Here is a 17563-nt window from a genome sequence, read left to right on the forward strand (position 1 = left end):
TATAAACATAGGGCAAGAAGAATCATTAGCCATTCTCAATTCTAATTTAAAAGGCATCTTTTATTTTAAACGTAAGGAAGAACAACTTTAATGTCTTATCACCAGTAAGCTGAAATATTATTTTTTTTGTTGTTGTTGATGACCATAAGCTTTGAGTCAGGCTGGGCCTATGGGAATGGTTTCATTCTGAGTTGCAGTGTTTCCTGGTGGAAAATACTCTGGTGAAGGAAGGGTGGAAATTTGCTTCCTAACCTGTTCATTGGTTTAGACAAATAAGTCAGGTGGACAAGGCGATCTTCTGGGCTGGCTTCTCCCACTTGTAGTCCACCGTTCCTCAAAAATTTTCTTAAGGTAGCAAGGAACAAGCTTGTTGCCAGTAAACTTTCATTTCTTTCTTCATGGTCTGCTCCTTTATTGAACATGATGCTCTGATGCAAATGGAAAAAATATTGAAAAACAGTACTATGGACTTATAGAGGGAAGGAGAAAATGCTTGGAGTGTACGTAGTCAGATGCACAGGTATAAGTAACCTATCGGCTTTTGGTATATATAAATTAGCTCCCAAGAATTAGTGGTACTACTGGAGTTACTGATCCTTCCAATATGCATCCAGGCACCGTGGCACAAAATGGCTTATAGAAAGAACAGGAGAGATTGCACTAGTGTTTCAGCCAGAGCACCGCTAGTGCCATCCTCTTGAGTCTTTCACTGAGAGGGCCAAATGGAGGTCTTGCTTTGATGGGCTGTTCCTTGTTTTCTTACTGAAAACTTTCACCTAGCATTGGATTAGAATAAAGTGGTTGTGATTGCTAGTGTCCCTACATTCTTCTTGGCTTTTTCTGCTTCTGTCAGTGAGGAACTGGAGATGAGTCTTTCAGGCCACAAGAAGATGAGAAGTTAGAAGGGACATTTGAGGGGGAGAGCTTTGGAGGGTCATCCTCTCTGCTGCTCAAGGAATGGAGGTGAAAGTCCCAGTTCCTTCTACTGCCATCTTACCTTGCCCTCAGTGGCAACATCCACTCTTGCTGGGGGTCTGTTAGCCAGGCAAAATAGGTGGTAAGTCCACAGTTCTTTTGCCATGAGTTCAGTCCTTGGCCCACTTCCTTTTCCAAAGCTAATGCTGTTGGTGGATTCCTACCATCATCTCTGGTTCACCTTGACAGAGGGATTCAAAGTCTCAGATGTACTGAACTACTACTTGTTTTCCTAAAAATTTCCAAATTGCAAAGGGCTTTTCTTCTACATGCCCTTTTGAAAGGTATGGAAGATGTGTTGTATGGTGAAAGTTGTGGCTCGCTGAATTCATGATGGCTGGGTTCTACCAAAACCATGTGTGTGCTCAGTGCAGCCCAAATCGTAATAGGACTGGGGATGACTGTGAAAGTGACCTATACCTACAGCTTGCATCAGCAAGTGGAGGTTTAGCCATGTGGCTACAGATTTGGGCAGGCCCTTTACTAAATATATGTAAAGGGATGGGTGGTCCTTACTTTGGCTATGATAGAGACAGAGGGACAGGTATTCACTGTTCAGGTTGCTAAACTGAGTTGCTAACTCTCAACTGAAATGGCAGGGAAGGCAAGTTAGCAAAATATTATTTTTTTTCTTCCACCATTACTTTAAGTGGAAATAATCAACTCATCTGGGTCACCTACAGATAACATCTGGCCCTCCTACCCCCCTACTTCCTTCCTTTCTGATTTGAGTAAAATTTTGAATAACTGTCTAATGTAATATGTAAGCTCTGGATTTGGATAATAAAATATGAGCTGCTTCTTCTGCTTGTCACATCTTCAATTTATTTATAGCAATAATCAGCTGAACTATATTAAGCCAAAGAAATTTGAGTGTGTATATTTCTGCTAATTCAGATTATTCCAAATGAAAGTTGATTAAAAAGGAGAAGAAAGAAAATGGAGTTAATTTAACTGATTATGCAGAGAAATGTCAATTTCATAGTTTCCTATTGTTTCTTTGTAATGTTTTTTACCCCTTCTCATCCTACAAGTCTTTTTGATGTTTTTTGTAGATGGGAAACTTTTTTTTGTGACAAGAAAATTCTTTCCATAAGCGAAAAAAATCCTCACATTTCAGTAAACTCATATAAAAAAATCATAGCTTTGTTTCTCGTAAAATCTACAGTCACAATTCAAACTGGAAGAAAGACATTTTCAAAATTGAGGGTTAAATTTGTTTTAAAATGCACATTTAAATTTTGTATTTCTTCCTTTTGACATTGATATTAAGGCTCTTTCCAGTCTTTATTTACACATACAAAACCTGAGAAAACTTACGCTGTCAGGATGGAGTGGGAAGTCAGTGGAGCCTGAGGGAACTTGCATTTGGCTCTGTCACAGACTTCCTTCAAATGTAGGATTAGTTATCTAGTCTTTCCCTCCGTTTCCCCCACCTAGAAAGTGGGAACAGTAATACTTGACAGTCTGCTGAGGGCCTCATGACAAAAAAGTCATCAGAAATGTGTTCACTTAGGAAGTGAGACATGTGGGTCTCTTGACTTTTGAAATATCTTCTTTTCCTTTACCCTGGAGATATCTTTGAAAGTTAATTCCAACCTGCCAGGGTAAATTTGAAGTGTTTTAATGCTGTGACATGTGCAGTGCCATTACAGACATTTAAAGAAATGCTAACCCTTTGGCTTGTCACTGCTGTCAGACCACTTAACACTGCCCTCTTGAACCAAATTCCAAAGGCAAAAAAAGCCTCTCTGAACTAGCTTCACTTTAGTTTAATCCCTGCTTAAAGCAAATGAGTTATAGCCAAAAATCAGCCAAGATTCGTTAATAAAGTGAGGAAGAAGAGGCCAAGGAAAGCATAAAGTCACAATATGGTTGGTCCCAAGCTGCAGAAAGGCCTTTAGCGTAGGCAGTATATCAGGGGCACGAATTCGTTCAGTGTTGAAAGGCCTGGGCTGCTCAGTGTAATACAGGAGTTTTACAAAAAATCCTATGTTCTGCCGTAAAATTTCCATGGGAAAAATTCCCCAGACTTTTTAATTTGATAGATAACCTGTGTGCTGGGGGGCCACCGGTAGCCTTTCAGTGTCACCTCAGGAGAGAAACTTGTAGAAATGAGAGCAAGGTCTGCCTCTTTGCTGCATGGAAACTGTGTCCAAGGAGTCAGGATTCACTGTGTTTACATCTTGCAACTGCTCTTCAATGTGGAGGCATAAAAATCCCCTCACAACGTGTCAGTCTATGAGCTAGGCAAACAGTTGCCATTAGAAATGGGCAAGACCTTGGGGAATTATTTGTACATCAATTTAGAAAAAGCTGGTGTTGAGAAGTGTCCAGGTGAAGCAAGGTAATTTGTAAAGCAGGAGTAACCTTCTATGAAAATAAAGAATGGGATAAAACCCACCAGTTCCTCCCTGAGAGAGAAGCTGAGATCAGACATTATTACTTTCTCGAAAAAATACCAGGGTTACACATGAAGGAGTTAAATCAAAACAGGCATCAGACCAAAAGTGTTATCTATCAAGGGCTTGTGAAAGGCTTAATAGGAAGAACACGTGAACTTAAATAGTTAGCTGTTGAAGAACACTTTGACATTACTAGCTTTTGTGAAACATGGTGGCATGGCAAAAATCAATGGGAAACTTTAGTGCTTGGCTATAAAACCATAAAGGAAAGAGTTTCAATTTAAGTGATGGGGGAATAGCACCTCAGCCTAGAAAGATACCCAGAGAGAAAGAATGCAAAAGTCAACAACTCTACAGCAGAGTTTACAAACAGGCTTAAAACATTGCACATAGGATTACGAATATGTTCCAGAATTACTAGCTGCAGTACTTTTCACATTCAGATGTGAAAGATAATTTTTAATGTCTTAATTATTCCTTTATTCAGAAACCTCATCAGTGAAAGCCTTTTGTAAGTGTGACCTGTGACTCCACAGTTCTGCCTTCTGCGATCTGAGAGCCTCCTATCCAAAAATCTGCTCATGTAGAGATCAATACGATAGCAACTGGCAAATCTTGTGCTTAAGGGGCCAATCCCTCTGGAGGCAAACCAGGTGGCAAATGTAGTTATGCAGGAGGTTGGAACAGGTGATCTGATAGTCATTGCTCTTTCTTAAAATACTTGACTTCTGCCAAGGCTGAATTCATGAGCAGAAATAGAAGCAGGCTAGAGCCCATCTCTTCACGCTGTTTCTGGTCATGACAGGCTGCCCCACCTCTGTTGCTCCCTAACCACATTACAGATGCTTCTGGTCCTGCCTCCCAGGGCTGGCTGCCACTCGGACAGCAGTTAGAACAGCAAATTGGAAATGTGGAGGAAGGATGGAGAGGAAATGATACATAGACAATCTTCTCATGGTGTTGGTAGAGGAAGCAGTCTTCCTTTTAATACATGAAAACAAGCTGTAACTGGTGGAAAAAGAAAAAAAAAAAGTAAATGGTGCCAGTTGAAGTGATTGCTTCTTAATGATGTGTGCTATAACAAGGAACTTCATCTGTTAACATGTATCTTTTATGGGAAGAAAGTGTATTCTATTAGGCAGGATGCATGATGTTACACAGTTTAAAGTCTGTATGTAATATTTTATTTTTCTTCTTTTTTTTCTTTCTTTCTTTTTTTATTTTTTTTTTTTGGACTGTTCCAGAAAGATCTTGTTGCAAAAGAAACCTTGACCAAACAATGAATGGAGTTGATTCTTCAAGTCTTCAACAGCTTGTGTAAAATAAGTACAGACAACCTTAAATTCGTAACAAAGAAGGGTAAACAGCAACTTGCTAGGGAATTTATTTAATCTATATATTCAAACCGACAGTCCTCTGAATTTCAGTCTATGCTTCTTAAGAAAGAAGAAAATTTCCATAGGGTTCATGTTACTGCTTGATTCAGAATGCCTATTATAATTGTGAAATATTGGGAGGAATGCATTGAGATATATTCATGACAGTAGGTGGACTAATGGAATTCAGTGGCTTTATTTAAAATGTGCAAGAGTTTATTATAATACTGTAATAGAAATGTCATTTACCCTGACGGGAGGAGAGGGAAAAGCCCTGTCAATGAATAATAATGAAGTTATTTAAATGTCAACTTTCTTGCAAATAGTTTGCAAAATATAAATTATTCTACATGTTTCTAGTTTTGTTTTAATTTATTACTCGGCGAGTCAGAGCTTCAGTCCCACAGTTTTGGTATTTTTTATACTGTCATATGAACTAGTAATAATTAAAATGTTTATCTTCTTGGGTGTTTGCAGAAATGTCTTTCTGAATTCTGAAAAAATAGGGAGTCTGGTTCTAAACAGCTACCAGTAGAATCTGGGATTTAATGGAAGCAATTACAACTAAAATGGTGGGACAGGTATGAGGTTCAGAATTGAGTCTAAATACTGTTTCTGAATATTATTTTTTTACTAAGTATCATCTGCATTTCAGTAACATCCACAATATCCTAACACGTATCTTCCCCCCCATATTTTGTTAGGTTTATACACACATCAAATCTCTTTGCAGACCTTCCCATTTCAGACTCATCTGGACTCATTTTGACTTAGCCTGTACTAACTGTACCAAGCAAAATCAAGCCAAAATGAAACAATTTACACAGGGATGTAAATTAATTTGATGAAACATTTATAAACGTATAAACATACCCTCTCCCCCTAAAAATTTGAGAAACTATGGCAACAGGCATGTCTACACAGGAGCTAAAAAAGTAGAGCTTACTGTTCACTTATTTACATATAGTTAGTTCAGTAGCTGTGGCTTTTCAGCAGATGGATCAGCAGGTGTAGTGTTTCATTCTTGTGTTTTCAGCTCTACAGGTCCTGGGTTTAGTCCTTCTCAGATGATTTTTCCAACCATTTGCTTCCTCTGTTCATGTTATACATATGCGCTAAACCCGAGTTTTCTCTGCAGAGCTTCAGAGAAGCAGCCTACCACACAAAGCGTGGGAGATGTTGGTTGATACATATCCGTTCCCCTTCAGATAACTGAGATTGAATTTGTTGATCCTACACTGTTGTTACTGCCTACACCCTGCTGAGGTGCATCTGTCTTTTGCAACACTTCCAGGTTAGGCTGGTTTCCTGGATCACCAAACAGCTGACAACATTTTCATGGGTTAGGAGTCTCGTGCTGCTTTATACGCCCATTTAATAAGACAAAGGAAGAGCTCATTATCCAGGCTGCTTATCAATGCCTGCTCATATACATACATATAATAGGAATAAGATAAATGCAGGTTGGTGGTACCCCTAGGTTAGGTCCCAACAGAGGCTTCATGTGTATGCAGTGTTTCATTCAATACAATCCTTTTGTTCTGCTGCTCTCTGTTCGTGTATCTGTCACCATTTCTTTGTGTTAAAGCACTTCTAGGTGCCCATCTGCTGTTGTATAACATTTACCTCCCTGGTAAAATTAAGGGTAATTGTAAAGTGGTGTAAGAGAAACAGCAGCTTGTAACTGGGCAGGTAGGACTGGCTATTGCTAGTTTAGAACGTGGTAATGTAAGTAAGATCAAATAGTAGCTCTGTTGATTTCTTGTGTATTTGTTCATCTGCAAAAAATGATGTTTTTCTTTCTTTGAAGTCTTTCAGTTGCTTTTATAGATGTTAACAGAAGCACATACTTCCATCTGTGTATAACATTACCTGTAAATAAAACTATGAATGCAAAATAATTGCTTAGAGATTTAAAATAAGAAGTGGCTGGCAATTCTAAGATTACCATTTGCAATAGGCCTTTGACATCTGTTTGCCTGTGCTGTGGCAGGGGTAATGGCTGTTATTCTTTAGAAATTTTAAAGCCAGTATTATGTGTCAGATACTCTTTACTCCTATCCCCTCTTGAAGGGTTTAATTTTGAAATCACTGTCACTGTTATAAAGAACTGCATTACTTCTTTAATATATGTTTTTCCTAACTCATCAGGTTGGATTTAGTGCTTAAAATATTTATGTGTCTTTATCAGCCCAAACTTCACAGTTTTGGTTTTGAGGCAAACCACAATAGTAATACTAATTCCTGAGAAGGCCAGGTGATGAGGTGGACAATGTAACCAAAGTGAACCAGCAGTTCTTGGCAGGACTGTGTTCAGCATCTTGCTGTAGCTTCTTTCACTTGAATTCTGGCACATCTCTGAGTTATTAACAGAAATAACTATAACAGTATTCTCATTCTCAGTCCACTGAGGAGATAGCTCGGTTAGTTTACATGTGCTGCTGAGAGAGATGATCTTGTAAAGGGAAGATCAATCAGTAGATGAGAAGTTGACATTAATGCTCTAACCAACAAAGGTCATACATGTGCACAGGGGTGCATATGTTTATTGGTGGGAAGGAGGGAAAGGAAAAAGCTATGGTTGCAAACCATAAGTCAATTGTTACGTGATCAGGACTGATACATGCAAATGCTTCTATAATGTTCCTGAATAGAAAGACTCAACTTCAATGCAAATCCACATTTTAGTGCAATTCATCTTACTGGGTAAAACCCCAAGCAGCTGCCTTCTTGTTTTATTCATATACTGATTGCAAAATGTGAAATCCCAGAAGCTGTAGTGTGAATGTAGGTGTAGAACCTGATCCAGAAATTTAACACCCTGCACCCTACACACATGCACATGTAAAAAGGGATGAACACACACACCGACTTGTAAATGTTAATTGTCCTAAATACCTTTGTGAATTTAGTCATTGTTTCCCAGATACGAGAGAACCTGGAAATAATGGGTGCCTAGTCTTTACTTCAGAATGACTGGTTTTGGAGTGATTAGCAGAAGGGAAAAATCCATGTTACAACTTGCAAGTGAAGTTCTATATGGACCCATTTGTATGTTTCAAAGACGAGATGCAGATTTATTATCTGCAAGAATATGTTATACTTTTAAATGTCTCTGTTACCCGGATACATGTCACTTTTCTGCAGTGTGTGGATACCATCTGTACTGGTTTGGGCTGATTATCTAAATGCCTTGGATATTAGGACATAATTCAGGCAAGGACAAGCTGCATAATGAACAAAAGCTATGTTGATAATTGATCTTGATTCCAATTACATGTTAAGGAGAGACATTACAGGAACTCTGCACAGTCTTACTCACTTGTTTTGTTTTTTCCCAAGAGATGTAGTCAGTGTCTCTATGGGCAACCCTTGTATCAGAAATATATTATTATATATAATATATATCTTTAAGCAAGAATAAAGCACATGTGTCCGTGTTCTCTGATAGTTCATGTGGAAAAAAGAAATAAAAATTGTAGGTGTAATGTTTGTGTAGTTAGGTTTTCAAAGGGACATCAGTGTTTTTCACAGAAAACTGAACTCCAATTTCACTGAACAATCAGCTGGAGCAGCTATTTTGGAATATACTTAGAAAAGACTCATCTTAACAAAATTAGTCTAAGCTTGAAGTATACAATGAATTCATAACTTTAGTCTCTTGCTGTCTGCTATTTGGCATTTCTGACTATCATTATAGTCTTCTATATGCAGAATTTAGCATTTCTTATCGTACATGTTGATTTTAAAATGCTTTGGGAAGATGCTGGTTTAATTTTTCCTAACCTAATTTAAATGCAAATTATAAGCACTCACATGATGCTGTGTGTATATAATTAAGTATCATTATATACTACATGAATCATTCAAAAAGCTCTAGAGAGCCATTCTGTTATGTAAAGCATGACTTATATTGAAAAGCCGCCAAGTGACTTGTGCTTTTGTGAGTAAGTGTTTGTATTTATGAAATGTCTCTTTGAATTGTAGGTCAACAGATTATGGGACAACGTATGAGAAACTGAATGATAAAGTCGGTCTGAAGACTATTTTGAGCTACTTGTATGTTTGTCCAACAAACAAACGTAAGGTAGGTGATAGCAGGGTTGGCCTGTTTTGACTTTATGATGCAATTTCTGTCCTGGTGATTTCTCCCAGTTTCCTTAGTATCTATTACTATTTAAGTGGCTGGAAACTCTGCCTCCCTCCCCTTGAAAATATATGCGGCTTTACCAAAGTATCAGCCACCTTGTACCATCTATACTACCTACCAGCGTACTTGATGGTATATATGTTAACAAAATATGGTCATTAAATGCATAGGCATAATAGGCATCATGCATTTAATTGTTGCTTACCTCCTGAATCGTGATGGTTTTGTTGTCTGAAAGTGAGACTCATTAGAATGGCAGAAATGCACCTACAGTGACCAGATTGTATGTAACATTATTTCTTTTAAGTGCTCCCAATAGTTAACTGAACAGGATTTGACAAATTCCTGCAGAGAAAATGCTTTCTGAAGCCCTGAAGGTTTTAATGATGCAAGCACCCTACTGACTAACAGTTTATTAAGAATTTAGAATGCTGACATGTTCATAAAAGGTATCTGATGCCTTCTTTGAGATCAGGTTTTGATAAAATTTTTGTGTTTTGGACGTATGCAATAGGAAGTGATGAAGCACAGTTCACAATGATGATGACTCGTATTCTTGCATATACTAGTAAAAAATGTTGTGTTTAAAGACTCTGCACATGCTGTTTAAAAAGGGTTTAACTCTCGTTTTTGGTGTTTTGGTGTGGAAACTAAGAAGTAGTTTCAATCATCCTGAAATTACTAGCAATTTCATTTCAGATATCCTCATATATTGGTCCAGAAAAGAAAAGAATCAAAATGAAATCAAAACATTATTAAATAAATGCCAGTGGTGACACCATTGTCTGCTTGACTTACTAGCTGTGAGGCTATAGTGCATATGCAGCGGGTGGAAGGCCTGACTCAAGCTCTTTATCAGACGGAATATGAACCTGGCTAGAATAGTTTTCTATCCTTGCTTTCTGTCCTAGTGGATAGTTCAAGTTACTAGAAGCAAAACTGAATTGTATCAGCAGAAAATGCTAATGAAGACCCACCTCTAAAGGAGGCTGTGTATATTCTGGCAGCTGAGGTCACTATGATGCTGGTTTCATTATACTGAAACACCTATGTATTCTTTAAGATAGATTGTAAAAGGAAGAGGGAGCTGTCCTATCCAGGGAGTAGTTCATGTTTAACTGTTCAAAAGGAACAGGCACTTCTACGCATGAGTCATTTGTTCTATTAAGAAATTGACCCTGGGTTGATACAAATCATGTCCTAATGTCACCTTCTTTTCTCCAACTGACTTTAGGTGGAAGTTCATACTGCCATCTGGGGTGTAGACACGTGACAGTGTATACGTAATCCTACCCTCTACTCCCCCATCTGGCCCTGTGAACAATGTTTTGCTCATAACCAAGAATCTTTGACTGATGTTCAGGGACTTTCTTCCTTCCCCTGATGAAACAATGTTTGCAGACACTGGAACATAAAGCTAGAGTGGACTTTTAGTGTCATACATTCCACTTCTTTGCTACAGGCAGCTGCCTCATGTGGTCCTAACAAGACATCTATCAAGTGCTCTCTTAATGGTATTCTGGTTAATGGACTATAGCTGTGGAATTCCAGTCCTTACCTGTTCTGATGAAGTTAGGTTTTGCTGGAAGACCCTCAGAAACAGAAGTTGGCTACCATTTGTAATGCCACCTGATTGATTCCTTATACCTACCTGCATAGCTATGATTATACAGGACCGGAAAAAGGTGTAGGAGTAGAGAGATAAATGATTGTAATCAAAGCAATCAAGAAACAGTATGAGTTCAAGTGTCCTGATGAAAATCAGGTTGAATTGGGATTAAATGGTCCCAGATTGGTGGAGTGATCTCTTCTCATTGCAGCTGATCCCTGATGAAGATATGACACTTTTCACTAGAAGCTAAAAAAGAAATCATCAGATCACTGAAATATGCTTCAGGTTTGAGGTTTGAAAGGTTAGTCTCTTGGCACAGAGATTGTGGTGTGGAAGGTGTGTGTATATATATACTCGTGCCTGATGTTTGTTGGACAGTAATAATACTGTTCTCTAGAACTAAGAGGGGTTTTAGCTGGGCAAAACCTGCATGATCACTTAGCTATTGTGGTTCAGAGAAACCTAAGATGAAATTAAAGGTTTTGCAAGCATGTTAAACCAACCTAAATGCAGGCTGGCTCTGAAAACTACCTCTGGCTGCACCTTCCCATTCCTTTCCTCACACTGCCACCCTTGTTTGTGTAGCCATCTGGTGAGCTGGATCAAGGACTAATCTGCCTGAAAACTAATCCATTTCCAGCTCAAAAAACAAATAGATGAAAGGATAAAGCTTTCAGGTGGAAGGGTGGAACTGCCTGTTCTGGCAGTAGACTGCGCTAAAGTTGGCCTCTAATCAGTATGGGACAGTGCCAGAGGAAAGCTGTGACACAAGGGATGAAAGGACCTGTGTAATGGGCCAAGCTTGAATTTTCCAAAATTTATTTCAGCAGGAGCAGAATTAGGCGTGTGGGGAGAACTTTTGGAAGCCTTGCTTATGCTGTCTATTTCTGTAGAACATTCGGCCATTCCTCCAATGAATATTTAACTTTAGGCACCTAGCTAGTCCCCCAAGATTAAGAGGGCATGGGGAGTAGAGTGTAGAACTATGTTGTATTTCCACAATGAAAGCAAAAATACTAAACCTCAGGGTCTTTATCATACCTGCTGTGGATGGAAAGCAGAAAGAAACGTACTTAGAAATTTTGCCACCAAGAACACTTTCAACTAAACCCTATGGATCCTGAGACCTGTTTCCCCACTCCCACCCCCTGAAATTCTGATAACACTGTGAGAAACTCTGGTTACTTTGAAAGTTGCATCTTGTTTCACTAATGTGGGCCGGGTGAGAGCTGCAGACATTTTTCTTAAAAGTAGGACTCAACTATGCTAAAATCCATGAACTTTATAACACATACTATTCATGTGAAGATTTTTTATGCTGCAGGAGTTAATACTGGGCAAATGCTAACAGCATGTTTTCCCTAAATATTTGTTATATGTGGGAAGTGCTTTCTCTGACTGCAGCTGCAGCCTTCTATGTTCTTTGTTCTGCAAGGCATTCCTTAGCAGAGAGAAATCGCTGCTTTGGTAGTGGAAAATAAATGGTGCATTTTTTAATCTTAAAGCTATTGGGCAAGAGACCTTGCTACAACAATGGTTCATTAGTGGGGCAGCATGGACTTAATTTATTGAAGCTGCCTTCTGAAAAAAATCCTTTTAGCACATGCTTAAGTTTTAGGAATGGTCTCATTGAAACAGAAGGTAAATGTTGGAACTTTGCTGACTCAAGACTGATTGTTTCTAATAAAAACAAGTATACCCTGTACATAGTCTTGTCTGTTCCTTGCAGAGCAGTTGGAACAATGAACTGTAGAATGCATGTAATTGGATTTATTCAAATAATTAATAAATTTGTTCATTAATTTCTGATGATTTTCACATTCTGGAAAAGAACAAACAGCAGCATGTGTTGAATAAATTGTTTGCTGTAATTTATTTGCTCTTCTCCATCTAGAAAAAAAGTGTATCTATAAATACACAGGATTTGCAGAGCTTCCCACAGTCTATGAATGCCAATTTCTTTCTAAAAGCATCTGAATTCTAGTTCTTGTCTCTTTATTGAACAAAATTAAATACTTTAACCAGACATTGTAGACAATGTTGTATTACAAAAGGGTGCTTTGGAAATAAAAATGAGAACAAAGTCAACTGTTACTTACAATTTAAACTGATGACCTATTGCTGTTGCATGATATTTTTCTGAATTACAGTGTTTTCTTAAGTAAATTACAGAAAATGGTGAGTGACATAGCCATGTATAAGTTACAGCAGGAAGAGAGGTGGAAACTCTGGTTTTTAGTATTGTATCCTTTCACTGAATTATGGTACTTCCTGGTGATATGACTAATGGTATAGATTGGGAGGGGACTGGGGAGGGAATTGTAACAGAGGGATCTTCCCAAAGGCACAGAGCCTGTTTGAGTATTTGTCAACAAGTCTCCGGAAGAGAGAATCCCCAATGTGCAATAAATCTGTAGGCTTAGGTATGTCAATATTGGCTTATTTGTTAGCTTCACTGAGCCTTTTGTGAGGGGAAATAAAATGATTTAAATGCTTCTACATGAAGGAATAGTGTTTGGGAATCATGGCACTGATGGGTTAAAAATAGATATCCAAGTTGATATCTTGAAAATCCATTTTCACAGAAGTTTGTCATTCACATGCACTAAATTTTATGTTCTGTCTTTATCAGAGCCTTTGGTATAGGCTGCTTTTAAACATTGCATGGAAAATCACGGACCTATGCAAATAAAAAGTGAATGAGTGGTATTGGGGATTTACAATTGGTTTAACTAAAGCTTTTCTTTGACTCAAAAAATGCTGCAGGCTAATTTAGACACTGTATCCTTGTATGAAGTACACTGTGTTCTTTGCAAAGAGCCAGTTTGTGCAGCCCATTTGTTCTTTGTACTTTCAAACCACTTGTACCCATGTATCTCCATTTAATTAATAAAATGTTGGGTGATAGTATCTGCCAGCAACTTTTACGCTATTAATAGGGCTAGTCCATCAGATATTTTCTGTGGGTTTGAACTTTTGTTAGGGTTTGTTTTGTTTTGTTTTCTCTCTCCCTTTCTTTCTGCAGGCCTGCCTTGAATTTTCCCTTTATTCCTCCAAATGTTCAGATTTTAATTGCTGTGCAGTAGTGTCCTCTTTTTCTTTCTGTCTAAAGATGAATGCATTACATATGCCTTCCTCTTCTTTTATATTTAGCGGTTGTGATTAGCACCTTTATCACAGCATGTTAAGCACCGTCCTGTTGTGTGTGTAGCTCGAAGATAACGAATATTTATTGTAAATATAATTGTGTGGGTTTCAATGCTGGCCGGATCCCTAACTGCTTCAAATTAATTTCTATTAATGATTTCGAAATGAAAGGAATGGCAGCCCAGCCTTTTGTTCTTTCTAGCATTGGGTGGTGGTGGAGAGAATAGTTGACAAATGTTTCTATCAGTCAAGGCAGGAGAAGATTTACCCTTATTATCTGAAATGGGAATGATTGAGTGCTATTTTGTATCCTGTGGTATTAGAGGTGTTCGCTTGTTTCGGGGAGGCTTCTGGTTTTGGAATGTGAACTGCCGAGTTGTGTAAACACTAAGACCTGAAACTGCGTGCTTTACACTGCCCTTTGCACCTGCTGTCCTTAAAGTTGGGGTAAATATCCATAGGGATGAACAGTTCCACCTGACATTGCTGTTTCTTTAGAAGCTGTTACTCTCAGTTGCTAAAATCAGACTTGGAACACTTCTAAAAATCCTCTCTGTGACCTGTCTCACTATGGAAGCTTTCAAAAGTCTGATGTGATGACAAGTCTTGATTTTTTTACTTAAGGAAAAACAGTTATTTCCAGTGGTGTCCTCCTTGCAGGCCTCTGTAAATCTTAGTGTGAAGGCTATCAGTTTGTTTTGGGGAGGTTAGAGCTCAGCAGAGTTCTTAGCACACCTCACTGTAGACTGAACCAGATCCCGTGGCTGTCAAGGGATGGCATCCTTAGTAAATTAGGCACAGTGGGAAACCCAGGGTCTATAGTCGATCAATCATGCCAATAGCCCGAAGTGCTATTGCAGTCCAGTCTTGCAGAGACAAAATCAATTATTCTGTTGCTCTCCTCTTTCATTTGGAAGGAAAGGTCCTTGTTAGCTGCAGGCTGTGAGTGCAGCCTTCAAAGAGACAGTCAGAAGAGACCAAAAAGGCATTGTGTAACAGATGTGAATGGTGAGGGTTTTGGGTGGTTTACTTTTTCTTGTGTGGTTTTTTTTTTTTCTTGTTTATTTTATTTTAAATTATGTACTGCCCAGGAGATTTCAAGGACATGTTTAATGAAAGATTTTTCTTATCTTTTGCAAGGGAGGAGCCACTTTGTACTGACGTGTTTTGCAGATTGAAAAAATGCATTTCATCAAATGAAAACTTCTGTTTGGATTAGACGATTAAACCCTGTATAGCATAGGAAGGTATATGAAGAAGCCCCTCGATTTGTTTCAAATGTCTCCTATGCTGTGACCATAGGTAAATGAATCTTCATAGCTATGAATTCATGGATTCTTCTTTTACTTGAGAGACAGTCTTTTAGAAGGGGGGAATCAAGAGAATGTGGGGTGGGATTCATCAGGTGGTTTTTCTGATCTGATAGACAGTTTGGTGTAGATAGGACTACACATGCCTTTTCTCCAATGGTCTTCCAGTGGGAGAACATAGGTGTTCTTCCTCACTTATATCTTTTCTCTAAATACAGTGGTCCAAGTCTTTCATTCAGCAGTTTTGGTTTAAGACTTCATCTCCTGATGAGAAAAGAGTCGAAATCCTGAACCTACAAGGGTCAGAATTACTGGATTGCAGGGGTGGTTCAATGGACTTCTAATAACACTATACACATTTAATTGGTTCACTATCCACAGGAAGAGGGATGTCTCACCCCTCAAAGAAAGAAATTTTTCAGTTCTGCAGTTCAGGAATTATGGTGAAGTCAGTCTGCTACTATTAGAAGCCACTGTTGGTGGTGACTGGAAAGTTATATCCTTATGACAATACATATATTACAATTTTAATTTCTTGTAATATCTGTAAATTCAAGACTAATGCTTCCACCTGTGCACTAGATAATCAAGTACAGACTTGATTTCCATTTCAGAAGATTGTTGTCATGGTCCCCTGCCCCCCGTCCCCCGCCCCCCATCCCCGCCCCACCCAATATGGAAAGAAGGATAAAGCTAAATTTTTTGTTAGTTTAAAAAGGTAGATTGTTCCACATATCTTTTGGATATGATCCAATACAACTGCAGTTCAGTAGTTTCACTGGAGTCAATAAAGACCTGTAAAGTGGCAGTGACTGAAGAGCTGGTGCTGTATTGTTAGTCTTTAATGCTGAGTTCATGGGAAACCAATAATTAACAAGCATTTGGTCCCTGTTAACAAAGTGAAGGCAGACTCTCATTTTTCAAAATGAGTATTTTGACTTTTGAAGTGTCTGGCAGCATTCACTACCAAACTTTCTGATTTGTGGCTGTAGTATGTGACAGCTTTTACAATAGCCATTACACGCAAAGCCCTTGCCATTATTCTACATTCTACATCTCTTCTTGGACATGAAGTGAAATCAAAGCCCATTTATTCTGCTGCTGCTCTTGTAAGCCTATCAAAAATCATGGCAGTTTTGACATTTTCCCGCTAAAAGTACTACAGTATGCTGTTGTATCTCACAGAAGTCTCCAAGGGCACACAGAGCGTTGAAACTAATGATAGGGTAGTATGAGCCATGGAATTTGGCTTTAGAGCCAAGATTCACCCAGGCTAAGGAGGGTTTCAAAGGTGGTGTTTCCATTCTGATTCTGACCCCTGTTTTATACAAACTGGGCAGTTAAGGTTTATGCAAGATAATCTTTTGTTGAATGTCCTTCAATTATTTCATCCTTTTTAAATTCTTCAGTGATTTCCCAAATATTCTGGAACAGATGCTTTCCCTTTTGGCAAAGCAGGACATATGCCAGCAGCTTAGAGATCAGAGGAGGAATGTGTTGCTAGCTGCAGCCTAAATAAAGGCAGCTGCAACTGATGGTAGAGCAAGAATGCATCCAACTGCAGAGCAGACCTGTCTTATTGTCAAACTTGTAGCTCCATCCATTTCCATAAGGAAGAAAAGAAGAAAACCAGGAAGAAAGCCTGCCACCATAATATTGATTTTTTTTTTTCTTGTGATAAACTACCCCCAATAAGTTGAAAATCAGCTTGTTCTGTGTCCCATCAAGTTGAACTGAAAATATGTGCAGTAGGGTTGTTTTCATTTACCTTCTGGATTTTGAGCCATTAAAGATACATACCTAAATCTCACTTTTATATCTCTTCACTGCTGTGTTGTGGTAGGAACTTAATTCTTTGGTTGCAAAACGTGGAAATTGTCTTGCTACTGCATGACTTCAGAAGCTGGCCTTAAAGGGAAAAATAGAGTGATACTGTGGCATAAGCCATATGATGGTTGGTTGGCTGGGGTTTGGAACTGGTGACAATAACAAAAGTATGACTATTGACCACAGGAGCTCTGAACTCAGCCATCCCTTGCCATGTCCGTGACAGAGTCATATGTATTATCTTTTAATTAGCATAATCTATAGGGCATGTTTATCACCAGATTGCAATTGCTCACTCCTGTAGTCTAGATATGTTATGATGAAGAAATTGACTAAATGACAGGATACTTGAGTGTTACACCTTCTGTCTGGCTGTACTTGGAGTACAAGGAGAAGAGAAGAAAATAAAAAAAATAGTCTTGATTATGAAAATTCTGATAGATGTTCATAAATGCAGAGAAGGGGAGTGGTGGCAAGGATTAATGGATATAATTAGAAAGTTGTCTGATGCTAAGAAAATGTGGAATTTGACTTGTATGCAGATAGCATGAGAATTAGAGACTAACAAATAGTAACTCATATATCATATCAAGAGTAACAGCTCACTGCGGAAGCAGCCAAGCTTCTGGGAGAAAATGGGACTAATTCAGTGTCTGGTATTAAAAGATATTGCAGAAACTGTAAATGAGCTATTTCCTTTTAGTGCTACTAAGTGAAAAGTTTAGGTTTCTTGTTGCAGGGACAGAGAGAGATATCCCAGA

At 38.5% G+C, this 17563-nt stretch overlaps 1 protein-coding gene across 4 annotated transcripts in view; it reads left to right on the forward strand.

Annotated features, from left to right (window-relative positions):
- The window catches only part of SORCS1 (sortilin related VPS10 domain containing receptor 1), a 304454-nt gene that overhangs the window by 119669 nt on the left and 167222 nt on the right, over positions 1–17563 (forward strand). For all 4 annotated transcript variants that reach the window (XM_056352733.1, XM_056352734.1, XM_056352735.1 and 1 more), the window contains exon 3: positions 8744–8843. In XM_056352733.1, coding sequence (XP_056208708.1) covers positions 8744–8843 — 100 coding nt within the window. The remainder of the gene's footprint in view (positions 1–8743; positions 8844–17563) is intronic.

This window comes from Falco biarmicus, chromosome 9, assembly GCF_023638135.1.
Source record: "Falco biarmicus isolate bFalBia1 chromosome 9, bFalBia1.pri, whole genome shotgun sequence".
Taxonomy (NCBI): Eukaryota; Metazoa; Chordata; class Aves; order Falconiformes; family Falconidae; genus Falco; species Falco biarmicus.